General features: G+C 46.0%; 1 protein-coding gene across 8 annotated transcripts in view; it reads left to right on the top strand.

Annotated features, from left to right (window-relative positions):
* R3HDM2 (R3H domain containing 2) overlaps window positions 1–20,116 on the top strand; it is a 155,282-nt gene that overhangs the window by 103,433 nt on the left and 31,733 nt on the right. For 5 of the 8 annotated variants that reach the window (XM_082208107.1, XM_082208100.1, XM_082208101.1 and 2 more), the window contains exons 8-13: window positions 7,975–8,115; window positions 9,038–9,146; window positions 10,611–10,706; window positions 12,550–12,581; window positions 12,689–12,742; window positions 17,762–17,997. In XM_082208107.1, the coding sequence (XP_082064233.1) occupies window positions 7,975–8,115; window positions 9,038–9,146; window positions 10,611–10,706; window positions 12,550–12,581; window positions 12,689–12,742; window positions 17,762–17,997 (668 nt within the window). The remainder of the gene's footprint in view (window positions 1–7,974; window positions 8,116–9,037; window positions 9,147–10,610; window positions 10,707–12,549; window positions 12,582–12,688; window positions 12,743–17,761; window positions 17,998–20,116) is intronic. The other 3 variants (XM_082208102.1, XM_082208103.1, XM_082208106.1) reach the window with 1 other exon arrangement.

Here is a 20,116-nt window from a genome sequence, read left to right as displayed (position 1 = left end):
AGTTCGTCTCCCGGCACGTAGATGGCCCCTTTGCGGATGAGCAATCCATCTCTCAGCTGGAACCCGTCGGTCGCTGCCGTGCCCCTTTGCATCTCTGCCATCTTTGCTTGCGCGAAGGAGTCATTCTGCAACGCTCGTCGCACCGCCTCCAGGTCCACTGTCGCCGCAGCGCACGCCCACACTGTTGGTGCGAAGATGTGCATGGCGGCCGCTGGCGTGGCGTCCTCCAGATACTGTGGCCTACGGGAGAGCGCGTCCGCCATGATGTTGGTGTCCCCCGGGACATACTCTATCCGGAAGTCAAAGTTCGCAAAGAACTCAGCCCAACGTATCTGCCTCTGGTTCAGGAACTGTGCCGTGCGCCAGTGCTCCAGATTCTTGTGGTCCGTGCAGACCTGCACCGTGTGCTTGGCGCCGATCAGGAAGTGCCTCCACGCTTTGAACGCTGCATGAATGGCCAGCAACTCCCTGTCCCAGATGGTGTAGTTCTGTTCGGACTTGCTGAGCTTCCTGGAGTAAAACGCCCCCGGCCGCCAAACCCCCTGCGGGTCTCTCTGCAGCAGGACTGCTCCCACGGCTCTGTCCGAGGCGTCTGTCTCGACCCTCATCGGCCTGCTGGGGTCGACATGCAGCAGCTGCTCTTCCGACGCGAAGAGACGTTTGAGTGCCTGAAAGGACTGCTCCGCCTGTGCTGTCCAGATGAACTTCTTTTTCTTGGAACTGAGCGTGTCCGTGATGGCCGCTGTTTGCATAGCGAAGTCTTTGATGAACTTGCGATAGAAGTTCGCGAAGCCGACAAACCGCTGGACCTCCTTCCGGTTGCGTGGGCTTTTCCAATCCAACACCGCTCGAACCTTGGCGCTGTCCATGGCGAGCCCCTTGTCAGACAACTTGTAGCCCAGGAAATCCACCTCCGTCACGTCGAATTGGCACTTCTCCAGCTTGGCGTAAAGCCTATGTTGCTGGAGCCTGCTCAGCACTTCCCTGACGTGTCTGTCATGCTCCTGCTGCGATTCCGAAAAGATCAGGATGTCATCCAAGAAGCAGACGCACGTCTTGTAGAGGAGCCCCGCCAACACGTGATGCATGAAAGCTTGAAAAACGTGGGAGCCATTTTGCAATCCAAAAGGCATAACTCTATATTCGTAGGTGCCCAGGGGCGTGAACATGGCTGTCTTCCACTCATCTCCTTCCCGCATGCGAATGAGGTTGTACGCCCCTCGCAGATCTAACTTGGTGAACACGCTGCCCTTGCGTACTTTTGCGAGGAGGTTGTCGATTCGGGGCATGGGGAAGTCCGATGGCTTGGTCACACTGTTCAAAATGCGGTAGTCCACTACGAGTCTTTTTTGGGGCGTGTCTCGCTTCTTCACAAAGAATACAGGACTGCCCCCCGCTGCCTGGGACTCTCGGATGAAACCGCGCTTCAAATTATGATCTATGAACTCTTTGAGTTCCTGCAGTTCGTCTTCAGACATGGAATACAGCTTCCCTTTGGGCAGCGCCGCCCCCGGCAGCAGGTCAATTTTGCAGTCATATGGTCTGTGGGGGGGTAGCTTGTCTGCCTCCTTCTCGCAGAAAACCTCCAAAAATTCTGCGTACTTGTGGGGAATCGCTTGCAGCGTGCCTAGCAGCATCTGTGACTCCTCTTGCTCCCCTTCCTGCTGGGGCATGATGCAGTGTTCAGCACAAAAGGAAGAGCCGAAGGTCAGCTGCCTCTGGTACCAAGCCAGCGTCGGGCTGTGCTTGTCCAGCCAACTCATGCCCAATACAATAGGCGTGTCCGAGAGTTGAGTGACGTTGAAGCTGATGATTTCCCTGTGATTTCCAAGCCGCAGCACCATAGGTGGCGTCTGCTTCACCACTTGCCCCCCTAACAGCTCCCTGCCATCCACCGTGACAACCTGCAGGGGCAGCGTGGCAGGCAGCAACTGTATAGCGTGCCGGTCGACAAAGTCCTGCCCTATGAAGTCTGCATTGCTTCCCGAGTCGACGGTGATTGGCACGTCCATGGTGATTCCATTGGGTAGCTGGAGCGATGCGGTGAGCCTCACTACTGGCTTGGGCGGGAGGGGGTCCATGGGCGGTAAAATCTCTGGGGACTGCTTCACTGACACGTCTGGCTGGGCCCCAGTGCCTCTTCCTCCAGCCAGACATCGTCGTTTCCCTGCTGTGGTTCTCCGTGCTGCGTTGCTGCAGTCACCATTGCTGAGGCTGCAGTGTGCTTGTGGAGCCTCCGGGGACACTCTTTCGCCATATGCCCTGGATCCTCGCAGATATAACACTTCCTGGTCCCTCTAGGAGGCTTCGCTTTCACTGCTCCCGGTGCTAGGGCTCTGGCTGCTGACTGAGCCCTTGCACTCCCAACCTCCATCGGTTCCACCCCTCCTCCTGTTGGAGGCGTGGATTGCGTACGCGCTGCTTCTCTGGGAAGGAAGGAGGAGCCCCTGGCTGGTTCGCGCCCGCTGCGCCCTTCGTCCCTGCTCCACGGACGTTCTTCCAGCCGCACCCCCACCGCCAGCGCCCTCTGAACGATCTCCTGCGTGGTCCGGGGTCTCTCCCCCCTCGCAATCTCATCTTTAACCGAGTTGTGCAAGCCCTCCCAAAAAAGGTCTCTGACAGGAGCCGAATCTCTGTCCCATTCCAGGGCACTGACCAAAGCGAAAAAGCGGGCATGATACTGCCTTACGCTGGCCCTCCCTTGCCTTAGTCCATGCACCTCCTTTCGGGCAAGATCCACGTCAATGCTTGATAAAAAACAGCCATCCATCGCTTTAATAAAGGCGTCTGCATTTTGGAGCGCAGGATCCTTATCTCTCCACAAATTGCGCAGCCATGCTTTTGCGTCTCCATGCAAATGGGACATGATGAACCCCACTTTCTCTTGTTCATCTCTAAAGTCTTTGTGCAGTAGTTGCAGTGCACACATTACGTCTGCTCTAAAGTTGGGGTACTGTTGCAAATTCCCATCGAAGTGCGAGACTAGACCGCCTGTGCGTCTCCCCAACCCAATCCCCTCTGATTTGGGTGTCTGTTGCCCTTGCTTCGTAAGCACGTCCAACCTGACCTGGAGATCCCTGTAGGCGGCAGCTGCTTCCTCCTCTCTCTTCCTGGACGCCAGCGCCTCGGCAGTCAGTCGTGAAACTGCTTCTCTGAGTTCCGTTATTTGCTGTTCGGCCGTCATGTTGTCTGCCGTTCGTGAGCTCTCTTGTAGGCACCCGCTTTCTCTCCTCTCCGCGAGGCCGTGGATGCCCACAATTTAATGAGACGGAGCTTACTGTCAGGGTTACTTCCAGATCCGAGCTCACAGAGGATCACGCTAGCCAGCGGTCGTTAAATAAAAGTCTTTATTGAGTTACAGTCTCCATTCTCGAGCTGCTGCGTGCAACCCTACGTCTTATGCTTAGATCGGCGAAGCTCCGTCTGAGTCTCCGCCCCTTGCGCACCAACTTAATATCCTAGCCCTGCTCCACCTTTTCCGCCTGACAGTTCTCCTCTGGGTCCCTCTGCCCCCCTGGGTCTCTTCCTTCCGGGATTCTTCTGACGCTGACCCCCCGGACCCTTCTGTCTCCTTGCGCCGGGCTTTAGGACCTGGCTCCCTTTCCGGGCTGCCTACTGCGCCACCTTCCTGTGCATTTGAACTTGGCGCGCGCGCCCAACCTTCCACTTTCCGTCTAACCGTCACTTCGCTCCCCGATGAAGGTGTGGCCACTCCTGACTCGTGCCCTCCCTCCTGTTGCGAGCTGCCAGCGCTTGCTCCCTGGCGCTCTTCCTCTTTCCTACTCTCTGGCGGTGACGTTGGTCCCGATCTCCAACTGCTCCCCTCTGAGTCCCCTCTGGCTCTTTCTTCCTGGGGTGTCCCCCTAGTCTCCCCCCTTGCCCTGGCCACTGGTGCTCCTTTTTGTGAATCTTCTGATTCACTGGAAAGGCTCGGAGATCTCGGGTCGTCGTCATCACTCATCCTTTCGTCTGCCTCCTCCCCCTCGCTCTCTGTTTCCTCCCTTGCCCTCGCCTCTGCTCCTGAACCCCTGACAATATGTCTTCATGCATTCTATGAATGCCTGAACCAGGACTCAGGTGTTATCTGTATCATCTTGTTCTGCCTTCAGTTAGAAGTCCTTCTCTAGTATTCTCTAAATGGGAATTCCAGGGTTTGAAACTCTCTCCATGTCTACCAAAAGCACATTTTTTGCCAGTGAGCTTTTTCCAGATGAACATGAGCTTCAGTCACAAATAGAGACATCTCTGAGTCATGCTTCTCTACCCATAACAAGCTTGCTCATGTTCAGTGAGGAAGATATGCAAGATTGCTGGTGTAGGGTTGCATAGAGTTGTAGAGTTGGAAGGGAACCCAAGGGCCATCTACTCCAACCCCCTGCAATACAGGAATCTTAGCTAAGCATGACAGATGGCCATCCAACCTCTGCTTAAAAACCTCCAAGGAAGGAAAGTCCATCACCTCCCGGCAGAGACCGTTACACTGTCAAACAGCTCTTACTGACAGAAAGTTCTTCCTGATGTTTAGTTGGAATCTCCTTTCTTGTAACTTGAATCCATTGGTTTGTGCCATACTCTGCAGAGCAGGGGAAAAGAAACTTGCTCCATCTTCCATATGGCAGCCCTTATGATATTTGAAGATGGCCATCCTATCTCCCCTGAGTCTCCTCTTTTCCAGGCAAAACATACCCAGCTCCTTCAAGTGCTTCTCATAAGGCTTGGTTTCCAGACTCTTGATCATCTTGGTTGCCCTCCTCTGTACATGTTCCAGCTTTTCAACATCCATCTTAAATTGTGGCGCCCAGAAGTGGACAAGGCTCCCCTAATCTGCCGCTTATTTCTATGCTGATATACACAGTGGGAGATCAGCATCATGCTTAATAACACCCGCTTCATATTTGCAGAAACATTTGAAGCCTTGGATCAGAAATATAGGCAAATATATGTTGAACCCATACATTTAGATATTATTCAGTGCATGAGCATCAGGTTACTCATAGGACTGGGGCCTATAGCTCACTGGAAGAGCAGAAGATCTCAGGTTCAGTCCGAAGCATCTCCACGAAAAAGGATCTTGGAAAGGGAAGGGATACTGAGGTAGACCTCTGCCTGCCTGAAACTTTGGAGAGTCGCTGCTTGTCTAAGTAGACAATTATTGGAAAAGATGGCCACCGGTGCTCTAAACCAATTCGGCAGTTTCCAGTGCCTTTATGTTATGGGGTTCCAATTGCATATCATGTGCAGGAGTCGAACATCTGTAATGCTCTTGAACTTTGGAGCCTAGGTGACCCAAAGGCCTTGAATATCCTATAACTTAACATTGCTAGGAAAACCAAAATAAATTTTAAGGTGAAGGAATCATTTTGCAGTAGTTTTTTTTCTGAATGAAAGTTTGTAATGTTGATTCCTCTTCTGAAAGTGTAGGTCATATTGGTGGTTGCGTATTCAAGAGGAGGCCCTGGTTTCTGGTCCTGGTAAACAGGGGTGGTCCAGAACCCATGGTGTCTCACTCTACAGAGGGACCTTCTGAAACAAGGCCCATTATTTCGTATTTGACCAGAGCTGTTAGGTTTGACAGATTGGAAGCTGTTCCGCTCCGGCTGCTGGACCTGGCTTTTTCTGGCAATGTCCTGCTTACTTTTCTAGTTTTGGGTGCCACTCCACTAATAGGGTGTATTCTACTATGTGGACAGTTTTTCTTTTGTAGGGTCCAGATATGGGAGTTAATCCTCTGTCAATGGAGGTTTCAGACTTCCTTGGTTTCTTACAGTCAGATCTGCATAAAGGACTTAGTGCCTTAAGAAGGAGTTTTCTGCTCTTAGCAGCATTCTGTCCAATTTAGGGGGCTGTCCTCTATCTGCTCACATTTTGGCTAAACCTTTCATGAAAGGGGGTTACACTGTTGGCTCCCAGGATAGTTCATAGATTTCCTACATGGGATCTTAATTGGGTCCTAACAGGGTTAATTGGCCCATTTGAGCCTATGGATTCTTCTAACTTAAGGTTGCTTACCTTTAAGACAGTTTTCTTTGTTTCCACTACTTCGCTGAGATGGATTTCCAAGTTGGGTGCTCTTTCCTCTGACCCCCAACTTTGTTTCTTTCATCTGGATAAGGTAGTTCTCAAACCTGACCCGGGATTTATCCCTAAAATGAATTCTCTTTTTCATATATCATAGGAAATGGTTTTGCCTTCCTTCTGTCCTAATCCCTCTTGCCCAGAGGAGCGTATTTGGCATTCATTGGGTGTGCATAAGGCCCCGAAGCTTTATTTAGATCAGTCGGCTCCATTCCACAAGTCTAGAGGGTTTCCTTTGATGGTACATTGTAGGGTAGCAAAGTCTCCAACTCTCCATCGGACCATTTTTCATGTTTATCAAGCAATTGGCAAATACCCCCCTTTAGGGATTATTGCTCATTTCTTGCTTGGGGCAGCAGTCTCAGTGGCGTGTAAGGGAGGTTTTTCAATAGCAAATGTTTGTAGGGCTGCTATATGGGTCTCTCTCCATACTTTCATTAAGTGTTACAAAATTCTTCTGATGCAGCCTTTGGTTGCAAGGTGCTGCAGAGAGTAATTCCACAGGGATCTGGAGGTAGAGGAAGCCCTGTCAAACTTTGGGATTCTGCTCTGGTATATCCCTATCAGGAATGTCATCCCCATACACCTGGTAAAAACGGAAAAATTTCTTGCCGTGAATTTCAGTTTACAGATGGGGACGACGACATCCCACCCTCCTCTATCTTCCTTTGGTTCAATGCATTACAGCATGGGTAGGCAAACTAAGGCCCAGGGGCCGGATCCGGCCCAGTTGCCTTCTAAATCCTGCCTGCGGATGGTCCGGGAATCAGCGTGTTTTTACATGAGTAGAATGTGCCCTTTTATTTAAAATGCATATCTGGGTTATTTGTGGGGCAAAGGAATTCGTTAATTTTCCCCCCTTCAAAATATAGTCCCCCCCCCAAGGTTTGAGGGACAGTCACCAGCCCCCTGCTGAAAAAGTTTACTAACCCTTGCATTACAGCATTTGTCACCATAGGAGGATGGACTGATTTTTGGTGTGGATTTTTGTGCAAAAGCTCTTGTCAGCTGGATTAGGGAACTGATTACAAACTCCTGGACTGAGCCTATGTTCAGAGGCATTCTGTTTCTAAACTCTTAGCATATGTCTGCTTGACCTAGTCATTGCTTTGCATTTGGCTGTGGTTGGTAGATCCCAGGGTTCTAGTATAAAACAAAATAGATCCCACAAGTCTGAGGTCTGCCCACTCCTGTTGCAGATGTTCAAGATTGTCCAGAAAAAGATTTAGGAGTGCCTGTTAGCAGTCTGTGAAAAAAACAGTTTGTGATCTGTTAAATTCTTATTGTTATACTCGGGTCACAGTGAACTTGCACAGTTCTGGGGTCTCCTAGAGGTTGAATCTTAGGTTCTGAATTGCAATAATCAAATGTTCCAATGAAAACATGTGTCTTGGGTGGGATTCAACTAGATTGTTGGGTGTGCAGAGTGGGGTCCGCCCACATGCTTGGCCATTCCTCCCCGACTCCTGTGTCCCTCCCTGCACCTCCTAAATCTGCTTTATAGGCTGGGGGAGGACCCAGAACAAGTTAATTGAAATGTGGAAAAGTCCAATTGAACACCCCAATTCGCACTATGTTGAATTCAGCCCCTGGCTTTGTTGCGGAAGACAGTATTCCAATAAAGAGGTTCCTTAGGTCTTCTCTTTTTTTTACTGTGCCCCTTACATAGCAGTGCCAGCAGTGAAGTACTCTTTTTTAAAAATTACAAGTCATGCTCAGTTGCAGATAACCCGAGAGTCTGTGGGCTTTCATGTTCCCTTGCTTTCATTTCAGTGAGACTAGGTCTGCCCTAGGCTCTAGTTTAAGATAATGCTTGCTTAAATTTAAGAGTGTGTCTTATTTTCTCTTCTCTTCTCTCCCCCCCCCCCTCCATCCCCATTTGAACTTGGCTGCTGTCAGCAATCAATTCAAGAAGTTTCCCCAAATGACCTCCTACCACAGAATGCTTCTACACCGGGTTGCTGCCTATTTTGGCATGGACCACAACGTAGACCAAACTGGGAAAGCCGTCATTATCAACAAGACCAGTAACACGAGAATGTAAGGCAAGAATGGGTTTAAGCCACTTAGTGGATGGGAGGGAGGGAGATAAAATTAGTAAAATTAATACTTATAACTTATATATCTCTTTTGGGTGTTCAGAGCTCTTCCCATATGATCTCAGTAATGTTTACAGCATTTGTGTATGTCAGGATAGTATTATTATTTCCATATTTCCTCTGTTAGGATTAGTATGTGAAAAAATCGCTTGCTCAAGGTTTCCTGTTGAGTTCCTGGCAGATGTGAGATTTGAATTGGTGGCTTGCCTTTGCTATTTTTTTGTATCCTGCTCCTTGTTTGTGAAGGGCAATGATCTCTTCTCTTCCCTTTTTGGACCATTCTCTTAACTTAGGCATATTTCTAACACGCAGCAAAGCCCTAGCCAGTCCAGGTATTTCATGTGTTCAAGCTCAAGCACACCTGGTACAACTAATGAAGCCCTTGATTAATTGTATCAGGTATGCTTGAGACAACACCTGGTGTATTTGTGCTCTTGTGAATAGTGAGACTGGAGAAGCCTGTATAAGTTGTAATTTCAGCTGAATTTGGGGAAACCACTTGAAGCATGCATTGTTTTGAAGTATTTCAATTGCTTTTGTTTGTTTTGCTCATTGCAAACAGCTGAAAGTCTGTAAATTTTGATAATGAACCCAATTTGCAATGGGTGTTGAATAATTTCGATTGCAACTGTATGCCTTTTTTAGTCCTTTCATTTCCTGTCCTGGTTGATAGGGGTGATGAATGCATTCCTCTGATACCCATAGCTGTCAACGTTTCCCTTTTCTTGCGAGGAATCCTATTTGGAATAAGGGAATTTCCCTTAAAAAAAGGGAAAAGTTGCCAGCTGTGCTGATACAGCATTCAGTCTCCTTAGTTTTTCACCACCCTTCCTAATGAAAGCTCATTTGGCTCTTTATTACAGCCCTGAACAAAGGTTCTCTGACCACATCAAAGATGAGAAGAGCTCTGAGTTTCCGCAGAGGTTTATCCTCAAACGAGATGACACCAGCATTGATCGAGATGATAATCAGGTGAGAGAGGTGCATCTCACACTCCTTAAGTCTTTGTATGATGTGAATGCCAAGGGCTCTCTTGGGGCTTATGTGCACAAACATAGCAGTTCTTCCTCACTAGGTGTCCAGTTCTGTCTATAGAGCCCTCAAACAAAGGGGGGAAACAAATTTGCTGAGGTGTCCTATCATTGCATACAGATCAGCGCACCATACGGGAACTATGGGAAATTCAACAGCTTATAGAGCTGTGTAAAAAACTGCTTTCTAAGTCCTTGGGGACTTAGAAGAAGTTGGATTTGAGGTGGGTAGCCTGCTGGTTGATAGTTGTTGCTGATTTGCTGAGGAAGGGCGCTGTAGAAAAATGATGTAGTAAGTAAAATTTTCATTGCACAGGAGTATAGGAAAATACCTCACACCATCTAGTCCAGTATGATCCATTTAATCTGATTTGTTCTGCTCTGACTGGCAGCAGCACTCTTCCTTACCACTTGTTACTTGGTCCTTTTAACTAGAGATGACAAGACTGACACTGGGACCTTTTGCATACAAAGCACATACTCTGCCACTGAGTTTTTCTACAGACATGCAAGAGAGCCTGATACCTGCCTTGTTGTTTTGCCACATTTTAAAGTCATCACCATGGTAAAACCATAGGCTAGGATGAGGGAAGTCGCATAACAAATCAGCAAGGTGTGATGGTCAGCACACAGAATTGAAACTGGGAGTTTTCCAGTGTTGTTTCAAATTCAGCCTCAACAATTGGCCTTGTGCAGGCCTTTATCCATGTAAAGTACCCTTAACAGAAAGCCAACAAATGAATAGGTCTACAGGCTTTAGCTGGTTTAACTGAATTAACCAAAACTTCATTTGATTAAGTCATTGGTAAGGACCAATCTTCACTGCTGGGGCTAAGAGTTAAGAGCAACTTTTGTTTTTCAAGGTTTATTTTTGTTCAGGTATGCTATCTGAATAGCGAATGGAGAAGTAAATAATATTTTAATCTTGGCCTTTCCTCCTAACAAAGAGGGGTAACTTTTAATGTAAATGGGGAGGCGACAGATGTCACGATGAAAGCAATGCAGTTTGTATTATCACCTTTTTGTGTAGGTGTGCCTACCTGTGGTGTGGACTGCATGTTTCAGAACAGTGGGAATTGATTGATGTTGGCTGATTGTGATACTCAGAAGCAAAATAATTCCCATTTGTACTTTTCAGCAGCAGTGACATCTTACACAGAATTTCCTAAGTTAACTCACTCAGCTCACTGGAAGTGATGCTCTTACTTCAAAAGGAAGAGTTGTGCCAAATGGAATGTGCCTCTGGAATGCACAATTTAGGTAGCAAATCTGTGCACCATAGCATTGTGTCAATGTGACCCCCCCACATGCTTATAAATCAATTTTTCACTGCATACTTTTCCTTGCTGCTGTGGTGAATGTATACTAAGGTCTTAACTAAGATAAATTCTGTTTGTCAATCTAGATCAGAATCCCACTTCAAGATGGACGGAGGAGTAAATCCATAGAAGAGCGAGAGGAGGAGTATCAAAGGGTTAGAGAACGCATATTTGCACGAGAGGTGAGCATGAATACCATTTTAAAAAATCCTACTCCAACATGATCTTCTATTCTAGTTGTCTAGGTTCATGCCTATTTAGCTTCAGCAGTGTTGTAGCATTGAGTATCCACAAACAATTTGTGGGTTCCTTATTTTTAGGGAGAAACAAATATCTCATTTTTAATAGTAATTGGGTGTGTTTAACTATATAAGTTCCTATAGGTCGCGCAGCCCTCCCACGGCTTGCAGAGAGCTGCGCTAAGCCCGAAGCCTGGGAGGGGGTGCTGAACTCAGTGCGCCCCCAGGCTTCGGGTGCAGGCACCTCTCCCCAAGCTGTGGGAGAGCCGCACGAGTTTGCGCAGCCCCCCCACGGCTTGCGGAGAGCTGCGCTAAGCCCGAAGCCTGGGGGGCTCTGAGCTCAGCGCCCCCCCTGGCTTCGGGTGCAGGCACCTCTCCCCAAGCCGTGGGAGCTCTCCCATGACTAGCGGATAGGATAGCTTCCTGAAGCCTGGAGAGCGAGAGGGGTCCCCTCTCGCTCTCCAGGCTTCAGCGAAAGCCTGCATTCGCCCCATAGGACGCACACACATTTCCCCTTCATTTTTGGAGGGGAAAAAGTGCGTCCTATAGGGCAAAAAATACGGTATGCTGAAGAGGATTCCAAGTTATAGGTACATACTTAACAACAACAACAACAACAACAACAACAACAGTATTATTTATATCTTGCCCATCTGGCTCGGTTTCCCCAGCCACTCTGGGCAGCTTACAGCACATATAAAAACATAGTAAAATGTTTAAAACATTAAAAAGTTCCCAATACAGGGCTGCATTCAGATGTCTTCTAAAAGTTGTGTAGTTCTTTATCTTCTTAACATCTAATGGGAGGGCGCCACTACCGAGAAGGCTCTCTGCCTGGTTCCCTGTAACTTCACTTTTCGCCATGAGAGAACCGCCAGAAGACCCCTGGAGTGACTGGGCTGCAGCTGTTTAGGGCTTTATAGATCAGCACCAACACTTTGAATTGTGCTCAGAAACATACTGGGAGCTAGTGAAGATCCTTTAGGACCGGTGTTGTCTTTAGCCTTACTTAACTTACATACTTCAGATAAAAACCAGTCAAGAAGTGAGGAATTAATTACACATTTATGAACAGTTGCTAGAACAGTAACAGACAGAACTTGGAAAATCTTGCAATTAATGAATATTGGCAAACAGCCAAAATGGAAATGTTGTTGCAAAAATTGAAGATGGCAAGGATATAGGGGAAAAAGGAGATAATTTTTACACTCTGTGGTATGATTCTATGATTTTATTAAATATTCAAATGAAACAACACATGGATGAGAAATACCTGCAACATATATTACAATATAGTGTAAGCTGGCACTACTCATTAGCTCACTCCTATTATTCTGTGTTTTCCAAGCTGATTGGTTGAAGAATTAATTGAACTGATTTACTGTAATCACTGTAAAACAATATACGGTAGTGACCCATTTTTTCAGCAATGTCTTACTTTATGATTTACGTCTGTACAATTTTGTAACAGAAAAAGGTTTAAAAAAAAGAAATTTCTGATGAAGGACCTGATAGATCCAAAACATATTGGATTATAAATTATTGGGTATAAAATAATTTATTCTACCCCTTTGCTTTTGCTTCCTGCTCCCCTCCCCCTTTGCATGGGGTTTCCCTCTTTTATTTTACTTAGTTGCAATTATAGGAATATTTTAGCAGGGGATCTTGAACTCCTTTCTTTTTGAGTGCCTAGATGCCCCTTGATTTCAGATTGTCAGGACAAATATCTTATGAGAGCTGTTCTTTTTGTTTCCATTTCAAATTGTGTGGCTCTGTCTGCTGGTAGTCTGGCCAGAACGGATTCCTGAACGACAGCAGGTTAGTACAACTCATGCATGCATGCTTCCTTCCATCTTCAGGCTTTCTTAAGGGAGAGAGGATCTTGAAACTCCATAACAATGCTTTTCTTTGATGTTAACCAACAGACTCTCCAAAGAAGGCTTTTCTTCTAGCTCTCACAAAAGGCGGCAGATCTTTAGGTACCTCTGTGTGATTTCTTGCATACATTTGTCTTGCAGAGCAAAATCGCACCATGCATGGCTGCTTGTGGAGTCCTTCAAATTGTCTCATCTTTTGTAACATCACTTTGTGTCCAACCTTTCCCACACACATGCAAACACAGATAAAACTAAAACACTGGCGTATTCAAAAGATTGCTGGTGTCCAAGTGCATATACTTAAGAAGTAAGTTCCACTTATTTCATTCTGGCTCACTTTCAAGTAAGTGAGCTTAGAACTGCAGTTTTATGGAGGCTAGGCATGGGGACTGGATGCAAGAACTGGGAATATTTCAATCTGGATCCAGCCATCTTCACCATGCATTGAACCTTTATGAGAATAGAGTCTTGCATAATCTCATGGAACATTTGGCTGTCTTGAATCCAAGGATGGGGAACCTGTGGCCTTCCCAGATGCTGTTAGACCGCAATTCCCATCATCCCTAACTCATGAGCCGCAAGTTCTCCATCCTTTTTTTAACCTCGTTGTGAGATTCATTTTCTCTTTGAATTATTTGTGGGTAAATAAAGGCAGGGATGCGGGTGGCCCTGTGGTCTAAACCACAGAGCCTAGGGCTTACCCATAAGAAGGTCGGTGGTTCGAATCCCCGCGACGGGTTGAGCTCCCGTTGCTCGGTCTGTGCTCCTGCCAACCTAGCAGTTCGAAAGCACGCCAAAAGTGCAAGTACTGGACTTAATGGTCAGGGGTCCTCTTTACCCCTTAAACAAAGGCAGCAAGACATTCTATGTTAGCAGAGCATCTGAATGAGCAATCTTTTATTGGGGGAGCGGTAATCAGAGTTTTCCCTAAACTTCAGCTGCTGCTTAGACAGAAAAGACATCAAGATCTACCTCTTGTCCTCTCCTAATGCTGCAAACTGATAAAAATGGCTTTTCAGTGGGGTAGATATTAAAAAGATGTGAAAGTTACTTAATTCTCCATTCACCCTTCAGTACAACAATATGTTATCAGGGGCTAGCTTAACATGAAAGTAATTTAAAATGCTCCTAGGTAAAGGAATGTCAGGGCACATTTCTTGATCAGTATCAACAGAGCTCCTACATTTCTGGCCACAGAACAAGAGGCAATTCACTGCAATATTTTTAAAATCTTAATGATCCCTTGAAGTCGAACTATCCTTATGCAGCATCACTTAGATTGTGCCCCATGGATCAGACTTCCTACTTTGCTGCCCTTAATGTATGTGCAAATCTAACTAAAGCGAGAGCTCAGCACAGATGAGGAGTTCATGTACAGGCATAGCAGCTCCCCTTCAAGTGGAAGGAGGAAGCTAAGAACGTGCTCCAGGGGATATTGCTCAGCAGACAGCTTAGCGTTGGAAATTTTAGAAGTTCTCCCCTCTTCTTCATTTCCAGTTCTGGTCTACAGTGGCTTATATGCAATTTGCCATTGTAGGGACAGACATTTCTTCACCTCATGCCTTTTCAGCCACCTGGAGTCCAACCTAGCCATTTTTACATCTAAGAAACAAAACCTCATACTCGCGTCATATGTTCTCCCTGATGCACTGTCGTGCCACTAAATTTCCAAATATCTTAAAACACTGTACCATACAATGGTTGGAGATGAAACCAACTAGGAGGCGTGTGTGTGTGTGTGTGTGTGACTCTGGTCTTAAATTTTATTATTAATAAAATAATTCAGGATCTGGTCCATGATGTAAATATTGTTAAATTGATTGGAGACAGTGCCTAAATTGCTGTCATGTTCAACATATACATAAGTGGACAATTGCCAAAGAAATCCAACACAGTTACATTTTACTTCAAAAGAGGAAACTTCCCCAAAAGCAGGTGATTGGTAAAAAAGAAGTTGAGAGGAAAAGTAAAGAGTCAGATCTCTTTGGAATGCTTGAGAATTAATAATAATAATTTATTAATCATCCTTATACCCCACCCCTCTGGCTGGGTTTCCCGAGCTGCTGTGGGTGGCTTACAACATATCTAAAAGCATAATAAAATTGTTCAAAGCAGCAATAATAGAAATCCAGCTAGAATGTATATCCCAATTTAGGAAAAGTACCACTAGGGTCTGGAGGATTCTGGCATGCTTAACAAGCAGCATCAAGGAAGAAGACTTTAGAAAATGAAAGTCTTGTCCAAATGAGGAGACCAAAACAAGAAAATAACTGAGAAATGCAAGCCGACAGTACAGAATGCAAAAAAAGAATTTGAGGAGCAAATCACTAAATGACAACAAATGCAATTAGAAGTGGGAACTTGGCCAGGGAGGTGGTTGGATCTTTGGACAACAAGGGAGTAAGAGAGTGCTAAAGGAACTGAATGAATTCTTGCACCTGTCTTCACAGTGGAAGATGCAGGACAGGTCTCTGTGCCTGAACTAACTTTCTATCTAACTAACTAACTAACTAACTCATTATAGGAATCATGTTAAGAGTACAAATAAACTAAGCTTCCTGTTAACTTGTTCATTCAACATTTCCTGATCTGACTGAGCCCTTCTGCCCAAGTACTCAATACAGCACTGGGCAAAACTGTGTGTATGTGTCTAGAGGAGTGTCACAGTAGTTAACCACGATTCCATCTGTGTTAGCAGGAAGCCAGTCAAGCTGGGAAACAGATACAGGCCGGTGTACCTGATATTCATTTACATTATTAGATTTTTTAGCTGCCCTTTACCATAAGGTCCCAGGTGTGTAACAGTAATGAAATATGACAATTATAAAACAATCACAACCACAAAACAAGAAAAGTTTAAAAACAGTTCCATTCCATACAGTTCTTTTTTTTCTAGAAAAATAGGTGCCGCTACTCACCATGAAGTTGTTCCCGTAAGTGCTACACTTTTTAGCAACAACGGGGGGGGGGGGCAGTACTGCGTACCCTTGAGTACACCCTGAGGAAAAAAGAACTGTTTCCATATATAAAAACCATTACCAATATTTAAAACTATTTCACATGTTAAAAGAATTAAAATAGTTCTCATACAGATGCAGACTGATACTTAGCCAAAAATAGAGAATCGGGATGCTGCTGGTGTATCATCCATCCTGCGGCCCAGTAGCCTCCCTGAACTGGCAGATGCAGATTCTGGTGTGGTTTTGTAGAACCCTAGTATGCTGGTCATGAAGGACTTCAGTGTCCATATGGAAGCTGTCCTGTTGGAAATCAGTTTAGGACTTCATGGCTGCCATGACAATCAAAGGGTTGTCTCAAGTCATCAGTAGTCCAACACAGAACGTGGGCCATATATTTAGTCTGATTGTTGTTGTTGTTTTGGTTACGGAATGGGTTGGGAGTGATTCAGTGGTGATCAGATGGTGTCTTATCACCTTGTTATGGATAGATCACTCCCTTGTGAAGTTTAAGCGACTGGTTTCCTGCAGGGGTGGGGGAGATTTGAGCATGGTCTGCCCCTGGAGACCTATGGAATATGAAATATTCTTGAATGGTCCGGGGAATTTTCCAGCTGGCATTGCTGCTGCTGTTGTTGAGGCCCTTGCTCTGCTTGCAGCATGGTGAGATGTAGAGAGCCATCAACATGATTGTGTCCTCTTTAGGTCCATGGGAGCTGGAAAGCCCCTTGATTTTCTGCAGAGCTCTGGGCTATGAAAAGGACTGGTAGATGGCTAGAACGCAGGTGGTGCAAAACTAGGGACAAATATGGCCAAGTTAGAGCACATGATTGTGCCTGGAGGAAGAGCTCAACACTCCAAACCTGAGAGCACTGTGCTGGCTGCTGGTGCGCTTCTAGGATCAATTTAACATGTTGGTGCTCATATACAAAGCACAAAATTACTTTGGAGCCAACACTTGAAGAATCACCTCCTTCCATATGTCCCTGCCTCAACACACAGTTTAAAATTAGAGAGAGAAGCGGCCCTCTTCACATCACTACTGTTGTGGCTGGCAAAGACAGGGCTTTCTCCGTGGCAGCACCTCATCTCTGGGACTCCCTCCTGGGGAGATTAGGCAGTCCCCTTTCCTGGCCATGTTCAGGCAGAATTTAAAGGCATTTTTATTTGTGCAGTCCTTTGGGAGGGAGTACGGACATCCAAATACCATAGATGTTCAAATATTTGTTTGTTTAATGTTGTTAGCTGCCCATGCCATCTTTTCAGGAAAGAAGGGAGGGATATAAATTTAGTCACAGAATAAACAAATATAGCCTCAAAGCCAAATACATCATTTATTTTCGAAGTGCTTAGCATGGGGGTCCTTTTGGTTGAGCTGTATTCTCAGAGGAATAGACATCTCTGATCACAGGCATCCCTTTCTGCTCTTTTTACATATACCGCTCTGTAACTTCTGCAATGAAGTAGCTTCCTTCTCTATTATCTATCCTGTTCTTCTGAAATGTTCTACAATTTCCTTTATCTTCTCAGCCAGACAGCCAGCCATTGATGTTTTCTTCTTTCTACTGGATTCACAGTGGCTTCTATTTTCTCCTTGTCTCATAATGAGAGACAGGTCCCATGTTCTGTTTTGAGGCATTTTTGAAAATGATGTGTGCCAGGAGCAGGATAGGTGTGCTACATTGGGGAACTTCCAAATAAATGTATCTCGGAAGGGAAGATCCCACATTTGCTGGGGCCTTAGGCTGCTTGCTTAATGGTTAATCTGGTCCAGGCCTGCTGTTTGAGAGATGCAGTTCATCTGCTGTCTGATCAGAAAGAAATACCAAGACCATTCAGATTCTTTCCCCTGCCTGATCTGTATCTTAGGAGGTCAATGTGCCTTTTAGATCTCTGTTTCTGGGTAGGCCTTGAGCAGCTACGATACAGACCATTCTACACATGTGGCAGCCCACATTGCCAGGAGTTGCCTGTAAAACTCACCAGCCTCCATGCTAATTCATGTGTTGGGTGGTATTCGCTGAGCTGGTTCTCCTCAGTGTAGCTACTTGTGCTTGTCTTGTCTGTTCTTCTAACACAAACAACACATTGATGCCTTGAATGTCCAGACATGCTGTACCTTTCTAGCTCTCAGTGGCGTTAACCGCTGTAATCTCTGCTGCAGGGGTAACCGGGATGGGCTCAGCCGGGCCTCGGGCAGCCGCCAGAGCAGCACCGAGAGCGATCTGAAGTCACTTGAGCCCAGGCCTTGGAGCAGCACAGATTCAGATGGCTCCACCCGCAATCTACGTCCTCCTGTCACCAAAGCTAGCAGCTTTAGCGGCATTTCCATTTTGACACGAGGAGACAGCATCGGTGGCATCGGCAAAGGAAGCAGTGCCAGCAGGACTATCAGGCCAGGTATCACTTCCCTCTTTACTGCCCCCATTCCGTTAGCATGAGAGAAAACCTTGTGGCTTGTGGTGAGTCCATTTTGGGCAATCCAGGATTAAAACTAGTTGTCGCCCAATGAAGAACTGGGGCCTCCAGTTCATTCTTTGCTGCACCTGTGCTACTCTGCAACTATAGAGACAGAAGACCTGAAAAACATCCTGCGAGAGAGGAGGATAGAGCTCAGTGAGGTATGTGGTCAGCTTGGAGTGGGGTAGCAAATGTGCTAGCAGTGAAAACTGGGGAGGAAACAAGAGGAAACAAATTGGTAGCGAAGATTGTCCCATTCCAGAAATAAAGCCAGATGACTCTGCAGATTTCTAAGCCCTGGGTGCATGCTAATCCTACCTAGTGAGTTCAGTCATCTTCATGTCATTGGGCTCAGTGACAAAACCATTGATCTCAACCAGGTTAGAATTACACCTGGATTTGACAACAAATTGCTTGTGATCCATCTATGATTGTTTCGTGATTCCTCCCTTCTAGCCACCATCCCAGGGATTGACCATAAATTAACTTTTGAGTCTGTCAGCAATATATACGGGAGGAAGAACTAATACCACATGCTGACAGACTCAAAAGTTAATTTATGGTTTTAATGTTGTATGCTTTGTTTTGTAAGCCGCTTTGTGGCTTTGGTGAAAAGCAATATGTAAAAAGATCCTCTAGGCAAAGTTGCAAAGGCAAGGCCAATGAAGTGCAATTCTAGTTTTAGTTCTCATGTTTCCTAACTTGATTGTTCCTCTGCATAATGATGTATTTTTTATCTAACTAACTGCAGAAACGAGTCTCCTTTTTATGAAGGCAGCCAAAACCCTTTGGAGTTTAATTAAATGATAATTGCACCTTATTGACCCTGCCTCTTGCATTCTTTCCTATTTTCAGAACTTAAGAAGACAGAGAAATGTAATAATTTTGATATGGGCCAGAATGATAAAATTCAAAACTTCAAGACTATTTGCTTTCCCCTTCCAGCCATTCATCACCATCCCATCTAAGTTTGTTGCTAGTAGTAATTTCCTCATAGTTCCCCACATGTGCTTTTAAAATTTCATTTTATTGATTTCTATGCTGCATTCTCTCTTAACCAAAGTGACAGTCAAAGCAGCAGTTTTCTGTCTCTAAAGAGTTGGCACTGCTGTTGCGGCCTCTATCCCTCTTCACCCTGAGTTCTTGAATTGCCCATAAACCGTTCTGTTTTGTATATTGGCTGCAAAGCCAATCCACAAAAATAAGAAAGAGGAAAAGCCCTTTGCTTTTAATGGAGTGTAGAATGAATGTGCACCCCAGCAGCAGACAGCAGGGTGCCACAGGGAGGGCAGCATTGTTTGCCTGGCTTTCCATTGCTGAACATTGCTGCCCCTTACCAAAAGGCGAAGGATCAATGTGCTGGGAGCTTAGTGTGGTGCAAGTGTGGCAGCAGAGCCAATCTGATGCTCCTGTCACTGTCCGCTCCTTGCCCCCTCCCTCTCTCAGTAAACAGCAGCGATGCTCTGTGATGCCCCACCAATTGCTGTTGTACACCCCTCAGCTTGATCTTGTCTAGGATGCCTAGGTCACCTCTGTAAATGGACACTTACTACCAAGGAGCCTTCTGTTGCCTTTGAGATTTGGGAGGTCTGGTACTCCCGTTCAAGGCTTGATGGCACTGCAACCAGTTTGTTTTAGGGAAAGCACTTCTGTGCAGGGGGGGGGGGACGACACACACCTACAAGTCAGGTTAGGTTGTCACTATGGCAAGTATATCTCTCCTTTGCCATTCATCAGTATTGGGATGCTGTAACTAATGGATTTTCAAATTCTGTACACTCAATGAGACAGATGCACACATGTTGATATGCAGATGAGTTGCAGAATTTTTCCTTGCAGTGATGCTTTTCTACATAGAACAATTCTCACATTTGAAAACAGGTCACAGTGTAGACTCCTTTTTTACACAGCTGCTTTGTATGTGACAGTCGCAGAGTGTGTGTGTGTGTGTGTGTGTGCGCGCGCGCGCGCACAGAAAGGCAGTAGCTTTAGAGAGTACTTTTGTAGTACCTCTCAAGTGATGACATTGAGCCATGCTACAAGTCTCCTCGGGACGCGG

This window comes from Podarcis vaucheri (assembly GCF_965113315.1).
Source record: "Podarcis vaucheri genome assembly, chromosome: 2".
In the NCBI taxonomy this organism is placed as follows: Eukaryota; Metazoa; Chordata; class Lepidosauria; order Squamata; family Lacertidae; genus Podarcis; species Podarcis vaucheri.
This window is presented reverse-complemented; position numbering and strand designations above follow the sequence as displayed.